The sequence below is a fragment of the Symsagittifera roscoffensis genome, chromosome 2 (genome assembly GCF_963678635.1).
Source record: "Symsagittifera roscoffensis chromosome 2, txSymRosc1.1, whole genome shotgun sequence".
Taxonomy (NCBI): Eukaryota; Metazoa; Xenacoelomorpha; order Acoela; family Convolutidae; genus Symsagittifera; species Symsagittifera roscoffensis.
In genome coordinates this window covers 64,051,401-64,075,948 of record NC_087063.1, presented here as the reverse complement: position 1 = coordinate 64,075,948, position 24,548 = coordinate 64,051,401, and the positions used below count along the sequence as shown (strand labels likewise).

The 24,548-nt window shown below is 32.1% G+C and overlaps 1 protein-coding gene across 5 annotated transcripts in view; it reads right to left on the bottom strand.

Moving 5' to 3' along the window:
• Nucleotides 1-373: 373 nt before the first annotated feature.
• The window catches only part of LOC134840050 (major antigen-like), a 116,350-nt gene continuing 92,175 nt past the window's right edge, over nt 374-24,548 (bottom strand). For all 5 annotated transcript variants that reach the window (XM_063855687.1, XM_063855688.1, XM_063855690.1 and 2 more), the window contains 4 exons: nt 4,196-4,487; nt 2,106-2,242; nt 1,512-1,693; nt 374-1,229 (listed from right to left, as the gene is read on the bottom strand). In XM_063855687.1, coding sequence (XP_063711757.1) covers nt 801-1,229; nt 1,512-1,693; nt 2,106-2,242; nt 4,196-4,487 — 1,040 coding nt within the window. In that variant the 3' untranslated portion in view covers nt 374-800. The remainder of the gene's footprint in view (nt 1,230-1,511; nt 1,694-2,105; nt 2,243-4,195; nt 4,488-24,548) is intronic.

Here is a 24,548-nt window from a genome sequence, read left to right as displayed (position 1 = left end):
CTTTTCACTAAGCGACATTTAATTTTGTAACAGAAGGGTTTTCCTTTATGAGAAAAGAAGGCTGTTCACCTCTACGGATTCAATGTTACCGCCGCAGGATAGATAAAAATTGCACTAACGGTCCTTCTGTAGTTTTCAGTCTAGCTGAATGTTTTATCAAAAATATTATCGATTATCGAATTGACCGATGAAACTTGAGTCATCCTGCGCGGAGGAAACACGATAATGATATTCGAGGCATAGTACAACATGAACCTCTTGAATTTAATTCTTGGAAAATGATTTCTTTACTTTTTACTGTTAAAAAAAATGAGAAAGAATGTGTCACACGAGCAACTTGTCTGATACTGACTTAGTTTGAAAAATACAGACGTATAACTTTGAAATTAGTAAATCTATCTCAAAAATAATCGATAACAATGTTAAATGAAAAGTAAACAGGAAGCCGACATTTAAGACACAATTTCAGAAGAATACAGAGATTATTAAGATACCAGCTAAGGAATACGTTAAAATAAATACATAGAACGCGAAGAAACATGGTAAAATAACTAAGTACATCTAACATCAAATGAAAAACAGTTGTGAAAATTTAGACAAAACGAAGTACAAATTAGTAGCGAGTGGTGAAGACAGTAGGCATTGACTGCAACTAGGTATTGCGAAGTACACAAATAGTACATAAAGTTATATTGCAAAGCTAGGTTTTGAACACGTATGTCATATGGACACATAAATAGCTTTTAAATAATTTGCTTCTATAGTTTTATTTTTTGAATAAGTTACGAAATCAAGTGAGTTCACTTTACGTATGAAGAAGAGTAGTGTGAGCTAAGACGACCATTGTTATTAGCTTTTAGTTTGTTTTTGGCAGCTGAAAACAGTAAGTGACCATTCAACATATCCCTGCGATGACTCATTGTTCCTGGAACTGCGCCATTCCCCGAATGGATCGCTGTTCGTTCATTAGCACTGTCGGTTAGAAGCGCACTTCTCGAGTGGTTCTGGAGTTTGTTCACACTGTCTGAAGTGTGGTGACCAGTTGTAGCAGCAGCGGTGACTCCAGTGTAGGAAGACATTTGGATGGAAGACGACATTTGGTCAAAGTACACTCGTTTGAACTTGAGAAGGAAGTCCTGGCATACTTCCAGTATTTTGGCGACTGATGAGACGTCGCGCGCTAAGGATCCCAGCAGTGGAATATCCGCAGTTGAGTTTGATGAGGAATTCTAAATTTCAATTAAAATAAACATGTTTTAAAGTTAAAGAACTAATTTCACGCAGCAATCGAAGCAGTGGAAAACCAGGAAACTAACTTTATTTTCTTTATTTAAAAAAGATTTTATATCTTGGTCATTTTTATTCACTTTTATCAGAGGAGATCACTTTTATTGAGCGTTCATCTTTGAAGGATAATTTTGGGTGAAACTGGCAGAAGAATTATATAGTAAAAACAACACGTTCAGATTGATATCTTCGATTGGCCTCATGCTTTCAATGTCTGAACTCACTAGATGTGAGAATGAGTTGGTGGGTCCGCAGTCCAGCCTGTCCTTCAGTCTGACAGAGGCCGTCTTGGCTAATATCCGCGCATCCGAGATCTGATCTCTCAGCTGGTGGAACAGAGTAAATGTAGTCCCCACCACCACACCACAGTCATAACCACTTCCTCCCGTCTGAACCAAATTACCACCTGGAAGAAATATTGTCAAATTCATTACACCTCTGTGGAAACGATGTAATAGAGGTTTTCAAGTACAACTAATGAAATTCTAACGTTTTTTAAAGAAAGTGGCGAATGGAGTTCGAACTAACTTTGAGAACTGCTTACTAATATTAACTAGAAACAAGCATTAGCTAACTTCATGTTTGGATAAAAAATGCAAAGGTATTCCGGAACATTTTCGAATATTGCTTTCACTGGAGTATTTTCATTATTCAAATTCATTATTCGAAGCAGCCGCTTGAAATACGTCAACCCTGACTAATCTATTTTTCAAGGATATTTTGTTCTAAACCTGTATCAAAATCCCATTTTTATTACAAAAAATATCATATATATCGGAGGTATATGCCTGATAAAATATCATTCAATTCGATTTTACCTTTACACAGTGTTTCCGATCTATCGAGTCCCCTGACACACTGCTTGAGCTGTTTGTTCTCGTCCAGCAGCTTCGTCAGTTTGTCCGTCAACATGCACACTCGCTCACTGGCGTCTCTCTGGTGCTCCGACTCATATCTAAGATCGAGAGACGATTCATGTGACTTTGATTATTTCAGCCTGAGGATTTCAGTAAAAATATTTCCAACAGCTTCTAACTATAACAATTCGCAGAAAATTTGAAGTCTGGTGAGAACTTCTACATCATCATCAGAAGCTCTCAAAAAATCTGTTCTTTCGATACTCGTTCAAAGAAATCAAATAAATTCTACCAATAGTTTTGACTTCTGAATTTCGAAGGAAAAAAATAGCCTACATACAGTTAAAAAAGAGTCCACAAAAGCAAAGAACTCGAAAAAACTGCCTTTTTTCTTGAAAAAAATCACCTTTAGAAGTTCAAAGCAAATAAAGAAATAGCCTTGCAGCTCTTTGAATTAAAAACCATTTATGATTGACACTTTTGATAAAATGAACATTTAAGAGAACTGGATCAATAGTTAAAGTTTTATTTCACTAAATCTAATTTCGAAACTTGATTTGAATTTTCAGAAACTGCTGTTCAATAATGGAATTAGCTTCAAATTTTCGTGAAAAGAAATCAAGACTTATATAAGAGTCTTCACTGCGTTCATCGCCCTTTTTAACTTTAGAAATCTTCCATTTTTTTAAAAAACCAACCCAATCAGAGAAAGCTAGTTCAAAAGACAATTTTAGTTTGCGGATAACTCTGAAATTAAACTCCATTAATCAGTATAAGTGACGTATCGTACGGTCAAATTCCTTCCGAATAAAACTTGTATCATCTTACTAAAATCGACTGTATTTTGGTCGAATGGCACACGTCGTAAAGATTGTACAATTTTAGCTTCCCGGAATGTCGTGAATTTATTTTAATAACATCCAAATTCATTTTCAGATCATGAGAAGCTAGGAGTTGAGGGAAAGGGTCGATCCATCTCCGATGGATAGGGTGATTTTCTCTACTGTACAAAAACAATAGTAATATAGTAACTTAATAGTGATAGCGTACCAACCCTGTTTTTAGGAGTAACCTCGTGTTCTGGGGATACTGATACCAAGCCATACGCTCACTAATTTTGCGTGTATCTAATTAAATTTAATACCGTTCGGTCCATAATTTTCAAACCTTAACACGTTTGTTGACCCGATAACGGATAAACAAAGTGATTGTTTTTTATGTTATGACAGTTGAAAACACATAAACTAAACTTGAAGCTAGCGAATCGTTGTAGGATTAGGGTTTATTTCTCGACGCTGTGTACTTTGCGGACGAAAATTACACAATTGAGTTTGAAACTAAGTTGAAAAAAAAATCAGAAATAAACACGCGAAAAACAAACAAAAATCTACACGACTAAATTAGTGAATTCACTTCGCTGAAATCATATCGTAAACGAAATTCAGGAAGCACGATGAACGCAATAATTAAAAGTTTTCACGGAGCACACAGGTTTTCGGTCTATTGAAAAATAGCTTAACTCAATATCTATATTAGGGATACGTAACATGATCCAAAAGAACGAATTCTCTACTTTTCTAGCGCAAAGGTTAACCAAGTTTAATCTCAGAAGTGTTAATGCAGTGTTTTTGTTCAATTTCCTAATCAAATTGGAGAGACTTTCAGAAAAGCTGAAAAAGAATTTTAATAGCAATTGACGTTCTTTGTTCGCAGCTCGAGCTCTCAAAGAATTGACACCCCGCAAAGGGTATGATTGCGGAGGTATGTTCCGACGTATTGAAAACACGTTATCATACCCCGCAAAAACAGAAGTGCGAGCAAATCAACAACACTTCGTGCTCTTATTAAGACCATCCTTTTCCTTGTCGTCAACGAGTTGCTCTTATCTTGATTATAAAAAAACTAACATTATCTGATCTCTGCTTTACTAGCCATGTTTCATGTCGGCTTTGAATTTTCTTACCTTTGCTTCATTTAGACGGCTCTGATGGGAGGATGCCGAAAAAATGGCTGATACTAGTTAATAGCAAGCCCTTCAAAGATGTACGTACCTAATACTATCTTGACTTCTAGTAGATGGCACTTGGTTACTGTTTGCTCCACTAGTATTGCCCCTCCTCGTCCTCAGCAGGTAGTCAATCTCTGCGTCCTTCCGCTCCAGAATCTCCACCAGTCGCTTGTTGTCATTCATCAGAGCTGTCATTTTGGGTCTATTCTGTTCACACATGTACTCAATCTGCAGCTCTGGATCATCACTGCGCTTGGAGGAGTATCTGTGAGGGTTAATTTCTTCTTGTTCCTTCATCAGCTGATCCAAAAGATTTCGACTAGCTTGACTAACGTCTAAAAATACACATTCAGAGTGAAAACATAGCCAACAAACAGTTGGGAAAAGTTTCAATTTTTCAAAAAAAGTGAATGGCTTTAAAGTTCTTTGGATTTTAAGAACTGTTTATCGTTGGCATTTTTTCTCAAAATTGACTCAATTCGAGAAAAAGAGATCAATATGAAATTTTTACTTCCGCTGTGAAATCTAGAAATTAAAATCCACTATCGAAGCCAGAAGTCGTGCAAGTTTTTCGAGCAATATCCGCTTTCATAATCGGAGAGCACAATTTGCCCTCCTTTTATCAAAATAATTCAATTGAAAGCAATCATTCAAAAAGCTAAGTACAAAATTTGGCGTGATTAAATTTTTCCTGAAAAAAATAAGACATCCTCCACTTGTATATAGGCTAAGTGACTTCACGTCTAACAAACGTTATATGCAAAACTAAATAACAAGTGGATAGATATCACACTTAAGTAAAGAATTAGTCGCCGTTAGAAAACCGAACAATAGTTCAACTATTATGCAGGAAAAAACACAGGCTTTAGGAAACAGAAAAAATTTTCGAAACAGATAGTTAAGAAACATGGACAAGATATTTGTTTCCGAAGGTGCATAACTAAATTGAGATGGTTCTTGTGAGATAAGCATCTGCTGAAGTGGCCATGACAAAAAATGAAACGAGAAACATGCTATAAGGTTGATACTTTAAGACATAAAAGTAAAATCGTCGTTTTCTAATTGAAAACTTATATATTTTTTTCTTGCGCTTGTTTAATCAGTTTTGTACAGCCAAAGATTCGAATCTTCTTGGCGCCATCGGAGGCGACGATACACTTGAAGACCTTGATTCACCACCGGTAATATCTTTATTTTTCATGGCCGCATTTATCAGAGGAGCGTTAGTCGCATTGTGCGGCAGCTTATCAGTTGAATACGAAGCCCAGGGTGTCATTGAATTTTTGAATCCCTTCGCTGCAGCCTGCGATAATCTGTTCATTCGTTTTTGAATGGCCTCTTCCCCGTGTAAAACAACCTTGGGCCTCAGTGAAACGTCAGACATGAACGGGGAACCACTATTCACTCGTGTACCCCTTTTAAGATCACTCTGATCATCATCATTGTCGTCGTAAGGGTTCAAGCTCAGTCTTAGAGTTCTCCTTGCAGCATCTTGTTCTGCTATTCGAGATGAGCTATCTTCGTACAGAAAATTAGCAGCCTCAATTCGGTTTCCCGGGATGAATTCAAAATCGTCTGTTCTAAGCGTGGAACTATTCTTCTGCGCCAGTCAACCGTTGACTCACTTCGTTTAAAAAATAATTAAAAAAAGATTGTTCGTTAACCCAAATTATTACAAATAAACACCAGTGCAGCCGCTTACTTAGCAAAAATTCTAACAAAAAAAAAATACATTTTTTGAATTTTCTTCTGCAAAAGTAGATAGAAGTTTGATACAATTAGATTTACATTGTCAATTCACTGATATAAAATTGAATGACTTAAAATCAATCAAACGGCACGCAAAAATCGAAAGCAAAAGAGGGAAGAGAACTCAAAAATCACTCAAAATCTAAATTGAGTACCGAAGAAATGTTTTAATGAGGCTCAAAACTTTCTTCATTGTAGAACCTGATTGTTCCTAACAAAAACACCTGAACTCGTGAGTGATCGGGGACAAACTATTCGATACAAACGCATTTTAATTATAGTAGCTAGCTACATCAAATAATCAGCTGAGAATTAAGCCAGCTCTAAGTAGTGGCAGTTCTGATTCCGAAGCATTAATCGCAACATCAACGGTTGATGTTGATAGAAGTCCAGCTGATAATTTTCTCCCGTCTGACATTCTGAAACTGAGCTCATGTACAGTATTCGGCCTCGAAACTCGCGGTGGATTGTGCTGGCGCATTTCTTCTGGCGTTCTCAGCAACCCAACCGCCGAGGTTCGATCCCCGACCTCCGATCTATCTCTGCTTTTCGTTCTAGTGAGTGTAAAGTGATTCGAAATTCTCTTTGACAGATCCGGCCTCTTGTACGACTTCATTAACGATTTCTTCCTTCGTCGAACACTTGTAAGCTTGACTGAGCATCTTCCGACCCAGAAAGAAATAACCATGAATATGAATGATATCACGGTAAAAACCACACCCACGATGAACACTGTATGGGGTGGCGAACATACAGTACAACTGTATTCATCGGACACACAAGAAGATTCATTTGCAGGCATTTTCGGAGATCAAAATTAGCAAGTAGCTCAGACAGTCACAGAAAGATTTCACATGGTTGTTAAAGATGCTATTACATTAGTTATTTGGGCGAGTTTTATTGATCTTAAATCGTTTCAATTTCGTGCCTCTATTGAGAAAAGACCGGTTTGCAAGCGATTTAAAACAAGGTAACGGGGTCTTTAAGACCCTTAAGTAAACTCATCGCCAATTACATCAAACGGAGATCACAACCAACATTTCACACGTCATGTCTTCAAAATACAAATGAAGTCTGAACCGAGAATGATTTGCAGCATGTTTCGCAATATGCCATACAGGCAGATAAAATTGTACAATCATAACATGGTCGGCCAACGAGCACTTGGAGAATTCTATCTTCTAATTTCACAGCAGAAAAATACCTCACCTTGTCAAATTCGTTGCCTTTCAGACATATTTTATAATTCTCAAAAAGAGTCACATTGATTGTCAAAAAAATCATTTTTTCAACTCTTGAAGGCGACTGTTCTTGAAAGCCTAGTTTTCAGGCTTTCAAAAACAGTTAGGTAATTGAAATCACGCAATCAAGACGTTCCGAACAAGAAAAAAGAACACCAACACAAAACAAAAGCATACGTAAAAAGACCGCCATATCGAAGTTGTAACAAAAAAGCGAAAATCAAATCTTGAAGGTGATTTACATAAATCGAAAACCCTTTTCTTTGGATAAATAAGAAAACATTGTTCAGTGGATATGCTCTTATACATTCATAAGCATCATCACTAAAAATTCTTAACTTCAATGTTCAGAAGAAAAACCAGTAATACATTGAATCACGAATCGAGATGTGTTCAATAGATAAATCGTGCAACCCCGCACACCATGCAACAAACAAAACCGAGACGTAACACAGCATTCAGAAAGCGAAATTGGAAAAATTAACAACGGAACTGGTATCGCACTAAATCGAAGATAAAAAAGCGTTATTAGACAAAATGGAAACATTGTTCAATATTTAGGCTCCTAGATCATTAGATCCAATGAGATTTTTTCAAAAATAGCAGTACGAGAATCATTACTTTTAGCGGAACACAAAAAACTTATTCAAACTCAGAGAACAATAGTTTCCATTAGAATCAAAGAAGGATTGGCTTATAATCATAACAACTAGTTTTAAAGCTTTCAAGAAGAGTTGAGTAATTAAAATCATGCAGTCAGAAAATTTCGAACAAGAAAACAGAATACCAACAAAAAACCATACATAAAAGGCCTTCATGTCGAACTTGTAACAAAAAAGCGAAAACCTAACCCTATCAAGAAAGCAGAATAACAACTTCATGTCATACATAAGAAAATGGCCTCCATGACGAACTTTTTTTAAGTGGCTGTTATTTCATCAGAAACGCTTTTCAGTTTTTGAAATTAAAAGTGCACCAAAACATAAGAAAAATAGTAAATTTGATCAAACTCAGATAAAATCTATTTTCATGAATCAAAGAAGGATTAGCTGAAAAATCATTACCACTACAGATTCTTTACTTGTACCATCAGAAAAAAAACCATTGAAAAAATTAGTCACGGCTTAAGATGTGTTCAATAAATAGATCGTGCAACCGCGCACTCAATGCAAGAAACAGAAGCCAGACGGAAAACAGCATTCAGAGAGATAAATTAGAAAACTGAACAATGGAAATAAAGTCGCACAAAAACACAAAAAATGAAGCGTTCTTAGTTAAAACGGAAAAAATTGTTCAATATATGGTCTCCTAAACCATTGAGTCCAATAATGCTGTTTTCAAACAACAGTCAAAAGACCATTGGATTCAGCAAAACGTAAGAAAAGATCAAACTCAGAGAAAAAGAAATTTCATTGAAATCAAAGATTGGCTTATAACGATCGCACCTAGACTGAAAGCTTCTCAGAATTGGTAATAAAAATCCTGCAATCAGAAAAAGCCAATAAAACAACACCAACATGAAATCATACATAAAAATGGCCTTCATTTCGAACTAGTAACAAAAAAGCAAAAACCAAACCTTGCAAAAACCAATACAAAAAACGAAAGACAACTTCATCAGATAGGTTAGAAATCATTGTTCAGTGGATTGGCTCTTATTTCATCAGAAACGTTCTTCAATTTTTTGGAAAAAAACTTGCAACAAATAATTACAAAAAAAGTATAATGATCAAGCTCAGATATAGTCTATTTTCATTAGATTTAAAGAAAGATTGGCTGAAAAATCATCATCACTAAAAACTCTCGCAAAATCAAAAACAACGAAGCGTTCATAGAGAAAACGGAAAACATTGTTCAGTATATAGGCCCTTAAGTCATTAGGTCCAATAACACTGTTTTCAAATATAACAGTCAAGAGTATCATAAGTAGAGCGAAATATAAGAACAGATGATTTATTCAAAGTCAGAGAAAAAGAGTTCTTATTGGAATCAAAGAAGGATTGGCTAACAATCAAAACAAGTAGTTTTCAAGCTTTCCAGAACAGTTCGGTAATAAAATCATACAATCAAGAAAATCCGAGCAAAACACAAACAGAATACCAACACAAAAAAATTGGCCTTCATGCCTAAATTGTAACAAAAAAAAAAACAAAAATCAAACCTTGAAGACAATTTACATGAATCGAAAATCATTTTCATATGATATATTAGAAATCATTGTTCAGTGGATTGGCTCTTATTTCATCAGAAACGTTTTTCAATTTGTTCAAACTAAACATCCAGCAAAAATTATTTAAAAAAAGTAAAACTGATCAAACTCAGATATAACCTATTTGAATTACAACCAAAGAAGGATTGGCTGACATATCATCATCACTAAAAACTTTTTACTTCTAGCTTCAGACAAAAAACAGTAATACAATGAATGAAGGTGAAAGATGTGTTCAATAGAGAAATCGTGCAACCGCGCACACAATGCAAGAAACAGAAATCGAAGGGAAAACAGCAACCAGAGGGAGAAATGAAAAAAATCAACAATGAAATTATTGACGCACAGAATCGAAAATAACGAGCGTTCATCGACAAAACGGAAAACATTGTTCAGTATTAAGTCTCCTCTATCATTAGGTCCAATAACACTGTTTTCAAACATAATAGTTCCGGAGAATCATTAGTTCAGCGAAACATAAGAGAAGAAAAATTAACCAAACTCAGAGAAAAATAATTTTCATTGCAATCAAAAAAGGATTGGCTTATATTCATCGCAAGTAAATTTAAAGCTTTCAAGAAGAGTTCAATAAATAAAATCCCGCAACAAGGAAAATTCAAAAGAGGAAACAAAAAACCAACAAAACCATACATAAGAAAATGGCCTCCACGTCAAATTTGTAAAAAAAAAAGCGAATATCAAACCTTGTAGATAAATTACATAACTCGAAAATAATTTTCTTTAGATAGATTAGAAATCATTGCTCAGTGGATTGGCTCTGATTTCATCAGAAACGTTTTTCAAATTTTTGAAATTAAACATCCAGCAAAAATTTTTTAAAAAAAGTAAAACTGATCAAACTCAGATATAACCTATTTCAGTTACAATCAAAGAAGGATTGGCTGACAAATTATCATCACTAAAAACTCTTCACTACTAGCTTCAGAAAGAAACCAATAATACAATCAATCGAGGTTCAATATGTATTCAATAGATAAACCGTGCAACCGCGCACACAGTGCAAGAAACAGAAATCGAAGGGAAAACAGCAACCAGAGGGAGAAATGAGAAAAATCAACAATAAAATTATTGACGCACAGAATCGAAAATAACGAAGCGTTCATCGACAAAACGGAAAACATTGTTCAGTATTAAGTCTACTTTTTCATTAGGTCCAATAACACTGTTTTCAAATATAATAGTTCCGGAGAATCATTAGTTCAGCGAAACATAAGAAAAGATAAATTAGCCAAACTCAGAGAAAAATAATTTCATTGGGATCAAAAAAGAGATTGGCTTATATTCATTGCAACTTAATTTAAAGCTCTCAAGAAGAGTTCAATAAATAAAATCCCGCAACAAGGAAATTTCAAAAGAGGAAACAAAAAATCAACAAAACCATACATAAGAAAATGGCCTCCACGTCAAATTTGTAAAAAAAAAAGCGAATATCAAACCTTGTAGGCAATTTACATAACTCGAAAATGATTTTCTTCAAATAGATTAGAAATCATTGCTCAGTGGATTGGCTCTTATTTCATCAGAAACATTTTTCAAATTTGGGAAAATTAAACATCCAGCAAAATTACTTTAAAAAAGTACAACTGATCAAACTCAGATATAACCTATTTCAATTAAAATCAAAGAAGGATTGGCTGACAAATCATCATCACTAAAAACTCTTTACTTCTAGCTTCAGACAAAAAACAGTAATACAATGAATGAAGGTGAAAGATGTGTTCAATAGAGAAACCGTGCAACCGCGCACACAATGCAAGAAACAGAAATCGAAGGGAAAACATCATCCAGAGGGAGAAATGAGAAAAATCAACAAAATCATAAGAAAATGGCCTTCACTTCAAACGAAAAAAAAGAGCAAATATCAAAACTTGAAGGCAATTTACATAACTCAAAAATTATCTCATCAGGTAGATTGGAAATCATTGTTCAGTGGATTGGCTCTTATTTCATCAGTACGTTTTTCAATTTTTTGGAAATAAACTTGCAACAAATAATTACAAAAAACAGTATATTGATCAAGCTCAGATATAATCTATTTTCATTAGAATCAAAGAAGGATTGGCTGACAAATCATCATCACTAAAAACTCTTCACTACTAGCTTCAGAAAGAAACCAGTAATACAATCAATCGAGGTTTAATATGTATTCAATAGATAAACCGTGCAACCGCGCACACAGTGCAAGAAACAGAAATCGAAGGGAAAACATCATCCAGAGGGAGAAATGAGAAAAATCAACAAAATCATAAGAAAATGGCCTTCACTTTAAACGAAAAAAAAAACGCAAATATCAAAACTTGAAGGCAATTTACATAACTCAAAAATTATCTCATCAGGTAGATTGGAAATCATTGTTCAGTGGATTGGCTCTTATTTCATCAGTACGTTTTTCAATTTTTTGGAAATAAACTTGCAACAAATAATTACAAAAAACAGTATATTGATCAAGCTCAGATATAATCTATTTTCATTAGAATCAAAGAAGGATTGGCTGACAAATCATCATCACTAAAAACTCTTCACTACTAGCTTCAGAAAGAAACCAGTAATACAATCAATCGAGGTTTAATATGTATTCAATAGATAAACCGTGCAACCGCGCACACAGTGCAAGAAACAGAAATCGAAGGGAAAACATCATCCAGAGGGAGAAATGAGAAAAATCATAAGAAAATGGCCTTCACTTTAAACGAAAAAAAAAACGCAAATATCAAAACTTGAAGGCAATTTACATAACTCAAAAATTATCTCATCAGGTAGATTGGAAATCATTGTTCAGTGGATTGGCTCTTATTTCATCAGTACGTTTTTCAATTTTTTGGAAATAAACTTGCAACAAATAATTACAAAAAACAGTATATTGATCAAGCTCAGATATAATCTATTTTCATTAGAATCAAAGAAGGATTGGCTGACAAATCATCATCACTAAAAACTCTTCACTACTAGCTTCAGAAAGAAACCAGTAATACAATCAATCGAGGTTTAATATGTATTCAATAGATAAACCGTGCAACCGCGCACACAGTGCAAAAAAAAACAGAATCCAGACGGAAAACAGCATCCAAAGAGATAAATTCGAAAAATCAACCATGAAATTAATGTCCCATAAAGCTGAAAATAACGAAGCGTACATAGACAAAACGGAGAAAATTGTTGAGCATTACGTCTCCTAAATCATTAGCTCCAATAATACTGTTTTCGAGCATAACATTCAAGAGTATCATTAGTTCAGCGGAACATAAAAAAAGTTAATTTATTCAAACTCAGAAAAAAATTGTTTTCATTGTAATCGAAGAAAGATTGGCTTATTTTCATCGCAAATAAATTTGAAGCTTTCAAAAAGAGTTCAGTAATTAAAATCATGCAACAAGAAAACTTCAAAAGAGGAAACAAAAATCCAACAAAATCATACAAGAAAATGGCCTTCACGTCAAACTTGAAAAAAGCGAATATCAAACCTTGAAGGCAAGTTACATAACTCAAAAATCATCGCTTCAGATAGATTGGAAATCATTGTTCAGTGGATTGGCTCTTATTTCATCAGAAATAATTTTCAATTTTTTGAAAATAAACGTGCAGCAAATAATATAAAAGAAAGTAAAAGGATCAAGCTCAGGTATAATCTATTTTCATTAGAATCAAAGAAGGATTGGCTGACAAATCATCATCACTAAAAACTCTTTACTAATAGCTTCAGAAAAAAAACAGTAAAACAATTAATCGAGGTTTAATATGTGTTCAATAGATAAATCGTGCAACCGCGCACACAATGCAAGAAACATAACAGTCAGGAGTATCATTAGTTCAACGTACATTAAAAATTTTTATTCAAAGTCAGTAAAAAATTTTTTCATTGGAATCAAAGAAGGATTGGCTGATAATCATCACAATTAGTTTGAAAGCTTTCAAAAAAGTTGAATAATTGAAATCATGCAGTCAGAAAATTTCGAACAAGAAAACAGAATACCAACATAAAATCAAACATGAAAAAGTCTTTCATGTCGAACTTCTAACAAAAAAAGCAAAAAATAAACCTTGAAAGCCATTTACTTAAACCGAATATCATTTTCTTTAGAGAGATCAGAAATAATTGTTCAGTGGATTGGCTCTTATTTCATCAGAAACGATTTTCAATTTTTGGCAGCAAATAATTACAAAAAAAAAACAAAATTGATCGAGCTCAGATATAATTTATTTTCAGTAGAATCAAAGAACGATTGGCTGACAAATCATCATCACTAAAAACTCTTTACTACTAGCTTCAGAAAAAAAAAACAGTAAAACAATTGATCGAGGTTTGAAATGTGTTCAATAGAAAAAAATCGTGCAACCGCGCACACAATGCAAGAAACATAACAGTCAGGAGTATCATTAGTCCAACGTACATTAATATTTTTTATTCAAAGTCAGTAAAAATAATTTTCATTGGAATCAAAGAAGGATTGGCTGATAATCATCACAATTAGTTTGAAAACTTTCAAAAAAGTTGAGTAATTGAAATCATGCAGTCAGAAAATTTCGAACAAGAAAACAGAATACCAACATAAAATCAAACATAAAAAAGTCTTTCATGTCGAACTTGTAAAAAAAGCAAAAATTAAACCTTGAAAGCCATTTACATAAATCGAAAATCATTTTCTTCAGATAGATCAGAAATAATTGTTCAGTGGATTGGCTCTTATTTCATCAAAAAACGTTTTTCAATTTTTTGCAGCAAATAATTACAAAAAAAAACAAAATTGATCGAGCTCAGATATAATTTATTTTCAGTAGAATCAAAGAAGGATTGGCTGACAAATCATCATCACTAAAAACTCTTTACTGATAGCTTCAGAAAAAAAAACAGTAAAACAATTGATCGAGGTTTAATATGTGTTCAATAGAAAAAAATCGTGCAACCGCGCACACAATGCAAGAAACATAACAGTCAGGAGTATCATTAGTTCAACGTACATTAAAATTTTTTATTCAAAGTCAGTAAAAAAAAATTTTCATTGGAATCAAAGAAGGATTGGCTGATAATCATCACAATTAGTTTGAAAGCTTTCAAAAAAGTTGAATAATTGAAATCATGCAGCCAGAAAATTTCGAACAAGAAAACAGAATACCAACATAAAATCAAACATGAAAAAGTCTTTCATGTCGAACTTGTAACAAAAAGAGCAAAAATTGAACCTTGAAAGCCATTTACATAAATCGAACATCATTTTCTTCAGATAGATCAGAAATAATTGTTCAGTGGATTGGCTCTTATTTCATCAGGAACGTTTTTCAATTTTTTGCAGCAAATAATTACAAAAAAAAACAAACAATATTGATCAAGCTCAGATATAATTTATTTTAAGTAGAATCAAAGAAGGATTGGCTGACAAATGATCATCACTAAAAACTCTTCACTACTAGCTACAGAAAGAAACCAGTAATACAATCAATCGAGGTTTAATATGTATTCAATAGATAAACCGTGCAACCGCGCACACAATGCAAGAAACATAACAGTCAGGAGTACCATTAGTTCAACGTACATTAAAATTTTTTATTCAAAGTCAGTAAAAAATAATTTTCATTGGAATCAAAGAAGGATTGGCTGATAATCATCACAATTAGTTTGAAAACTTTCAAAAAAGTTGAGTAATTGAAATCATGCAGTCAGAAAATTTCGAACAAGAAAACAGAATACCAACATAAAATCAAACATAGAAAAGTCTTTCATGTCGAACTTGTAACAAAAAAAGCAAAAATTAAACCTTGAAAGCCATTTACATAAATCGAACATCATTTTCTTCAGATAGATCAGAAATAATTGTTCAGTGGATTGGCTCTTATTTCATCAGAAAACGTTTTTCAATTTTTTGCAGCAAATAATTACAAAAAAAAACAAAACTGATCGAGCTCAGATGTAATTTATTTTCAGTAGAATCAAAGAAGGATTGGCTGACAAATCATCATCACTAAAAACTCTTTACTAATAGCTTCAGAAAAAAAAACAGTAAAACAATTGATCGAAGTTTAATATGTGTTCAATAGAAAAAAATCGTGCAACCGCGCACACAATGCAAGAAACATAACAGTCAGGAGTATCATTAGTTCAACGTACATTAAAAATTTTTACTCAAAGACAGTAAAAAAAAATTTCATTGGAATCAAAGAAGGATTGGCTGATAATCATCACAATTAGTTTGAAAGCTTTCAAAAAAGTTGAATAATTGAAATCATGCAGTCAGAAAATTTCGAACGAGAAAACAGAATACCAACATAAAATCAAACATGAAAAAGTCTTTCATGTCGAACTTGTAACAAAAAAAGCAAAAATTAAACCTTGAAAGCCATTTACATAAATCGAAAATCATTTTCTTCAGATAGATCAGAAATAATTGTTCAGTGGATTGGCTCTTATTTCATCAGAAACGTTTTTCAATTTTTGGCAGCAAATAATTACAAAAAAAAACAAAATTGATCGAGCTCAGATATAATTTATTTTCAGTAGAATCAAAGAAGGATTGGCTGACAAATCATCATCACTAAAAACTCTTTACTAATAGCTTCAGGAAAAAAAAACAGTAAATTAATTGATCGAGGTTTAATATGTGTTCAATAGAAAAAAATCGTGCAACCGCGCACACAATGCAAGAAACATAACAGTCAGGAGTATCATTAGTTCAACGTACATTAAAATTTTTTACTCAAAGTCAGTAAAAAATAATTTTCATTGGAATCAAAGAAGGGTTGGCTGATAATCATCAAAATTAGTTTGAAAGCTTTCAAAAAAGTTGAGTAAGTGAAATCATGCAGTCAGAAAATTTCGAACAAGAAAACAGAATACCAACATAAAATCAAACATGAAAAAGTCTTTCATGTCGAACTTGTAACAAAAAAAGCAAAAATTAAACCTTGAAAGTCATTTACATAAACCGAATATTATTTTCTTCAGATAGATCAGAAATAATTGTTCAGTGGATTGGCTCTTATTTCATCAGAAACGTTTTTCAATTTTTGGCAGCAAATAATTACAAAAAAAACAATATTGATCAAGCTCAGATATAATTTATTTTCAGTAGAATCAAAGAAGGATTGGCTGACAAATCATCATCACTAAAAACTCTTCACTACTAGCTACAGAAAGAAACCAGTAATACAATCAATCGAGGTTTAATATGTATTCAATAGATAAACCGTGCAAACGCGCACACAATGCAAGAAACATAACAGTCAGGAGTACCATTAGTTCAACGTACATTAAAATTTTTTATTCAAAGTCAGTAAAAAATAATTTTCATTGGAATCAAAGAAGGATTGGCTGATAATCATCACAATTAGTTTGAAAACTTTCAAAAAAGTTGAGTAATTGAAATCATGCAGTCAGAAAATTTCGAACAAGAAAACAGAATACCAACATAAAATCAAACATAGAAAAGTCTTTCATGTCGAACTTGTAACAAAAAAAGCAAAAATTAAACCTTGAAAGCCATTTACATAAATCGAACATCATTTTCTTCAGATAGATCAGAAATAATTGTTCAGTGGATTGGCTCTTATTTCATCAGAAAACGTTTTTCAATTTTTTGCAGCAAATAATTACAAAAAAAAACAAAACTGATCGAGCTCAGATGTAATTTATTTTCAGTAGAATCAAAGAAGGATTGGCTGACAAATCATCATCACTAAAAACTCTTTACTAATAGCTTCAGAAAAAAAAACAGTAAAACAATTGATCGAAGTTTAATATGTGTTCAATAGAAAAAAATCGTGCAACCGCGCACACAATGCAAGAAACATAACAGTCAGGAGTATCATTAGTTCAACGTACATTAAAAATTTTTACTCAAAGACAGTAAAAAAAAATTTCATTGGAATCAAAGAAGGATTGGCTGATAATCATCAAAATTAGTTTGAAAGCTTTCAAAAAAGTTGAGTAAGTGAAATCATGCAGTCAGAAAATTTCGAACAAGAAAACAGAATACCAACATAAAATCAAACATGAAAAAGTCTTTCATGTCGAACTTGTAACAAAAAAAGCAAAAATTAAACCTTGAAAGTCATTTACATAAACCGAATATTATTTTCTTCAGATAGATCAGAAATAATTGTTCAGTGGATTGGCTCTTATTTCATCAGAAACGTTTTTCAATTTTTGGCAGCAAATAATTACAAAAAAAACAATATTGATCAAGCTCAGATATAATTTATTTTCAGTAGAATCAAAGAAGGATTGGCTGACAAATCATCATCACTAAAAACTCTTTACTAATAGCTTCAGAAAAAAAACAGTAAAACAATTAATCGAGGTTTAATGTGTTCAATAGATAAATCGTCCAACCGCGCACACAATGCAAGAAACATAACAGTCAGGAGTACCATTAGTTCAACGTACATTAAAATTTTTTATTCAAAGTCAGTAAAAAATAATTTTCATTGGAATCAAAGAAGGATTGGCTGATAATCATCACAATTAGTTTGAAAGCTTTCAAAAAAGTTGAATAATTGAAATCATGCAGTCAGAAAATTTCGAACAAGAAAACAGAATACCAACATAAAATCAAACATGAAAAAGTCTTTCATGTCGAACTTCTAACAAAAAAAGCAAAAAATAAACCTTGAAAGCCATTTACTTAAACCGAATATCATTTTCTTCAGATAGATCAGAAATAATTGTTCAGTGGATTGGCTCTTATTTCATCAGAAAACGTTTTTCAATTTTTTGCAGCAAATAATTACAAAAAAAAACAAAATTGATCGAGCTCAGATATAATTTATTTTCAGTAGAATCAAAGAAGGATTGGCTGACAAATCATCATCACTAAAAACTCTTTACTAATAGCTTCAGGAAAAAAAAACAGTAAATTAATTGATCGAGGTTTAATATGTGTTCAATAGAAAAAAATCGTGCAACCGCGCACACAATGCAAGAAACATAACAGTCAGGAGTATCATTAGTTCAACGTACATTAAATTTTTTTACTCAAAGTCAGTAAAAAAAATTTTCATTGGAATCAAAGAGGGATTGGCTGATAATCATCACAATTAGTTTGAAAGCTTTCAAAAAAGTTGAGTAAGTGAAGTCATGCAGTCAGAAAATTTCGAACAAGAAAACAGAATACCAACATAAAATCAAACATGAAAAAGTTTTTCATGTCGAACTTTTAACAAAAAAAGCAAATATTAAACCTTGAAAGCCATTTACAAAAATCGAACATCATTTTCTTTAAATAGATTAGAAATGATTGTTCAGTGGATTGGCTCTTATTTCATCAGAAACGTTTTTCAATTTTTTGCAGCAAATAATTACAAAAAAAAACAATATTGATCAAGCTCAGATATAAATTATTTTCAGTAGAATCAAAGAAGGATTGGCTGACAAATCATCATCACTAAAAACTCTTTACTAATAGCTTCAGGAAAAAAAAACAGTAAATTAATTGATCGAGGTTTAATATGTGTTCAATAGAAAAAAATCGTGCAACCGCACACACAATGCAAGAAACATAACAGTCAGGAGTATCATTAGTTCAACGTACATTAAATTTTTTTACTCAAAGTCAGTAAAAAAAATTTTCATTGGAATCAAAGAGGGATTGGCTGATAATCATCACAATTAGTTTGAAAGCTTTCAAAAAAGTTGAGTAAGTGAAATCATGCAGTCAGAAAATTTCGAACAAGAAAACAGAATACCAACATAAAATCAAACATGAAAAAGTCTTTCATGTCGAACTTGTAACAAAAAAAGCAAAAATTAAACCTTGAAAGTCATTTACATAAACCGAATATCATTTTCTTCAGATAGATCAGAAATAATTGGTCAGTGGATTGGCTCTTATTTCATCAGGAACGTTTTTCAATTTTTTGCAGCAAATAATTACAAAAAAAAAAACAATATTGATCAAGCTCAGATATAAATTATTTTCAGTAGAATCAAAGAAGGATTGGCTGACAAATGATCATCACTAAAAACTCTTCACTGCTAGCTTCAGAAAGAAACCAGTAATACAATCAATCGAGGTTTATTATGTATTCAATAGATAAACCGTGCAACCGCGCACACAATGCAAGAAACATAACAGTCAGGAGTACCATTAGTTCAACGTACATTAAAATTTTTTATTCAAAGTCAGTTAAAAATAATTTTCATTGGAATCAAAGAAGGATTGGCTGATAATCATCACAATTAGTTTGAAAGCTTTCAAAAAAGTTGAGTAAGTGAAATCATGCAGTCAGAAAATTTCGAACAAGAAAACAGAATACCAACATAAAATCAAACATGAAAAAGTCTTTCATGTCGAACTTGTAACAAAAAAAGCAAAAATTAAACCTTGAAAGTCATTTACATAAACCGAATATCATTTTCTTCAGATAGATCAGAAATAATTGGTCAGTGGATTGGCTCTTATTTCATCAGGAACGTTTTTCAATTTTTTGCAGCAAATAATTACAAAAAAAAAACAATATTGATCAAGCTCAGATATAAATTATTTTCAGTAGAATCAAAGAAGGATTGGCTGACAAATGATCATCACTAAAAACTCTTCACTGCTAGCTTCAGAAAGAAACCAGTAATACAATCAATCGAGGTTTATTATGTATTCAATAGATAAACCGTGCAACCGCGCACACAATGCAAGAAACATAACAGTCAGGAGTACCATTAGTTCAACGTACATTAAAATTTTTTATTCAAAGTCAGTTAAAAATAATTTTCATTGGAATCAAAGAAGGATTGGCTGATAATCATCACAATTAGTTTGAAAGCTTTCAAAAAAGTTGAGTAAGTGAAATCATGCAGTCAGAAAATTTCGAACAAGAAAACAGAATACCAACATAAAATCAAACATGAAAAAGTCTTTCATGTCGAACTTGTAACAAAAAAAGCAAAAATTAAACCTTGAAAGTCATTTACATAAACCGAATATCATTTTCTTCAGATAGATCAGAAATAATTGTTCAGTGGATTGGCTCTTATTTCATCAGAAACGTTTTTCAATTTTTGGCAGCAAATAATTACAAAAAAAAACAATATTGATCAAGCTCAGATATAATTTATTTTCAGTAGAATCAAAGAAGGATTGGCTGAAAAATCATCATCACTAAAAACACTTTACTAATAGCTTCAGAAAAAAAAACAGTAAAACAAATAATGGAGGTTTAATGTGTTCAATAGATAAATCGTCCAACCGCGCACACAATGCAAGAAACATAACAGTCAGGAGTACCATTAGTTCAACGTACATTAAAATTTTTTATTCAAAGTCAGTAAAAAATAATTTTCATTGGAATCAAAGAAGGATTGGCTGATAATCATCACAATTAGTTTGAAAGCTTTCAAAAAAGTTGAGTAAGTGAAATCATGCAGTCAGAAAATTTCGAACAAGAAAACAGAATACCAACATAAAATCAAACATGAAAAAGTCTTTCATGTCGAACTTGTAACAAAAAAAGCAAAAATTAAACCTTGAAAGTCATTTACATAAACCGAATATCATTTTCTTCAGTAAGATCAGAAATAATTGTTCAGTGGATTGGCTCTTATTTCATCAGAAACGTTTTTAAATTTTTGGCAGCAACTAATTACAAAAAAAACAATATTGATCAAGCTCAAGATATAATTTATTTTCAGTAGAATCAAAGAAGGATTGGCTGACAAATCATCATCACTAAAAACTCTTTACTAATAGCTTCAGAAAAAAAACAGTAAAACAATTAATCGAGGTTTAATGTGTTCAATAGATAAATCGTCCAACCGCGCACACAATGCAAGAAACATAACAGTCAGGAGTACCATTAGTTCAATGTACATTAAAATTTTTTATTCAAAGTCAGTAAAACATAATTTTCATTGGAATCAAAGAAGGATTTGCTGATAATCATCACAATTAGTTTGAAAGCTTTCAAAAAAGTTGAATAATTGAAATCATGCAGTCAGAAAAATTCGAACAAGAAAACAGAATACCAACATAAAATCAAACATGAAAAAGTCTTTCATGTCGAACTTGTAACAAAAAAAGCAAAAATTAAACCTTGAAAGTCATTTACATAAACCGAATATCATTTTCTTCAGATAGATCAGAAATAACTGTTCAGTGGATTGGCTCTTATTTCATCAGAAACGTTTTTCAATTTTTGGCAGCAAATAATTACAAAAAAAAACAATATTGATCAAGCTCAGATATAATTTATTTTCAGTAGAATCAAAGAAGGATTGGCTGACAAATCATCATCACTAAAAACTCTTTACTAATAGCTTCAGAAAAAAAACAGTAAAACAATTAATCGAGGTTTAATGTGTTCAATAGATAAATCGTCCAACCGCGCACACAATGCAAGAAACATAACAGTCAGGAGTACCATTAGTTCAACGTACATTAAAATTTTTTATTCAAAGTCAGTAAAAAATAATTTTCATTGGAATCAAAGAAGGATTGGCTGATAATCATCACAATTAGTTTGAAAGCTTTCAAAAAAGTTGAGTAAGTGAAATCATGCAGTCAGAAAATTTCGAACAAGAAAACAGAATACCAACAAAAAATCAAACATGAAAAAGTCTTTCATGTCGAACTTGTAACAAAAAAAGCAAAAATTAAACCTTGAAAGTCATTTACATAAACCAAATATCCTTTTCTTCAGATAGATCAGAAATAATTGTTCAGTGGATTGGCTCTTATTTCATCAGAAACGTTTTTCAATTTTTGGCAGCAAATAATTACAAAAAAAAAACAATATTGATCAAGCTCAGATATAATTTATTTTCAGTAGAATCAAAGAAGGATTGGCTGACAAATCATCATCACTAAAAACTCTTTTCTAATAGCTTCAGAAAAAAACAGTAAAACAATTAATCGAGGTTTAATGTGTTCAATAGATAAATCGTCCAACCGCGCACACAATGCAAGAAACATAACAGTCAGGAGTACCATTAGTTCAACGTACATTAAAATTTTTTATTCAAAGTCAGTAAAAATAATTTTCATTGGAATCAAAGAAGGATTGGCTGATAATCATCACAATTAGTTTGAAAGCTTTCAAAAAAGTTGAATAATTGAAATCATGCAGTCAGAAATTTTCGAACAAGAAAACAGAATACCAACATAAAATCAAACATGAAAAAGTCTTTCATGTCGAACTTGTAACAAAAAAAGCAAAAAATAAACCTTGAAAGCCATTTACTTAAGCCGAATATCATTTTCTTCAGATAGATCAGAAATAATTGTTCAGTGGATTGGCTCTTATTTCATCAGAAACGTTTTTCAATTTTTGGCAGCAAATAATTGCAAAAAAAAACAATATTGATCAAGCTCAGATATAACTTATTTTCAGTAGAATCAAAGAAGGATTGGCTGACAAATCATCATCACTAAAAAATCTTCACTACTAGCTTCAGAAAGAAACCAGTAATACAATCAATCGAGGTTTAATATGTATTCAATAGATAAACCGTGCAACCGCGCACACAGTGCAAAAAAAAAACAGAATCCAGACGGAAAACAGCATCCAAAGAGATAAATTCGAAAAATTAACCATGAAATTTATGTCCCATAAAACTGAAAATAACGAAGCGTACATAGACAAAACGGAGAACATTGTTGAGCATTACGTCTCCTAAATCATTAGCTCCAATAATACTGTTTTCGAGCATAACATTCAAGGGTATCATTAGTTCAGCGGAACATAAAAAAAGTTAATTTATTCAATTTCAGAAAAAAATTGTTTTCATTGTAATCAAAGAAGGATTGGCTTATATTCATCGCAAATAAATTTAAAGCTTTCAAAAAGAGTTCAGTAATTAAAATCATGCAACAAGAAAACTTCAAAAGAGGAAACAAAAATCCAACAAAATCATACAAGAAAATGGCCTTCACGTCAAACTTGAAAAAAGCGAATATCAAACCTTGAAGGCAAGTTACATAACTCAAAAATCATCGCTTCAGATAGATTGGAAATAATTGTTCAGTGGATTGGCTCTTATTTCATCAGAAACGTTTTTCAATTTTTTGAAAATAAACGTGCAGCAAATAATATAAAAGTAAAAGGATCAAGCTCAGGTACAATCTATTTTCATTAGAATCAAAGAAGGATTGGCTGACAAATCATCATCACTAAAAACTCTTCACTACTAGCTTCAGAAAGAAACCAGTAAAACAATCAATCGAGGTTTAATATGTTTTCAATAGATAAACCGTGCAACCGCGCACACAGTGCAAAAAAAAACAGAATCCAGACGGAAAACAGCATCCAAAGAGATAAATTCGAAAAATTAACCATGGAATTAATGTCCCATAAAACTGAAAATAACGAAGCGTACATAGACAAAACGGAGAACATTGTTGAGCATTACGTCTCCTAAATCATTAGCTCCAATAATACTGTTTTCGAGCATAACATTCAAGAGTATCATTAGTTCAGCGGAACATAAAAAAAGTTAATTTATTCAAACTCAGAAAAAAATTGTTTTCATTGTAATCAAAGAAGGATTGGCTTATATTCATCGCAAATAAATTTAAAGCTTTCAAAAAGAGTTCAGTAATTAAAATCATGCAACAAGAAAACTTCAAAAGAGGAAACAAAAATCCAACAAAACCATACAAGAAAATGGCCTTCACGTCAAACTTGAAAAAAGCGAATATCAAACCTTGAAGGCAAGTTACATAACTCAAAAATCATCGCTTCAGATAGATTGGAAATCATTGTTCAGTGGATTAGCTCTTATTTCATCAGAAACGTTTTTCAATTTTTTGAAAATAAACGTGCAGCAAATAATATAAAAGAAAGTAAAAGGATCAAGCTCAGGTACAATCTATTTTCATTAGAATCAAAGACGGATTGGCTGACAAATCATCATCACTAAAAACTCTTTAATAATAGCTTCAGAAAAAAAACAGTAAAACAATTAATTGAGGTTTAATATGTGTTCAATAGATAAATCGTGCAACGCGCACACAATGCAAGAAACATAACAGTCAGGAGTATCATTAGTTCAACGTACATTAAAATTTTTTATTCAAAGTCAGTAAAAAATAATTTTCATTGGAATCAAAGAAGGATTGGCTGATAATAATCACAATTAGTTTGAAAGCTTTCAAAAAAGTTGATAATTGAAATCATGCAGTCACAAAATTTCGAACAAGAAAACAGAATACCAACATAGAATCAAACATTAAAAAGTCTTTCATGTCGAACTTGTAACA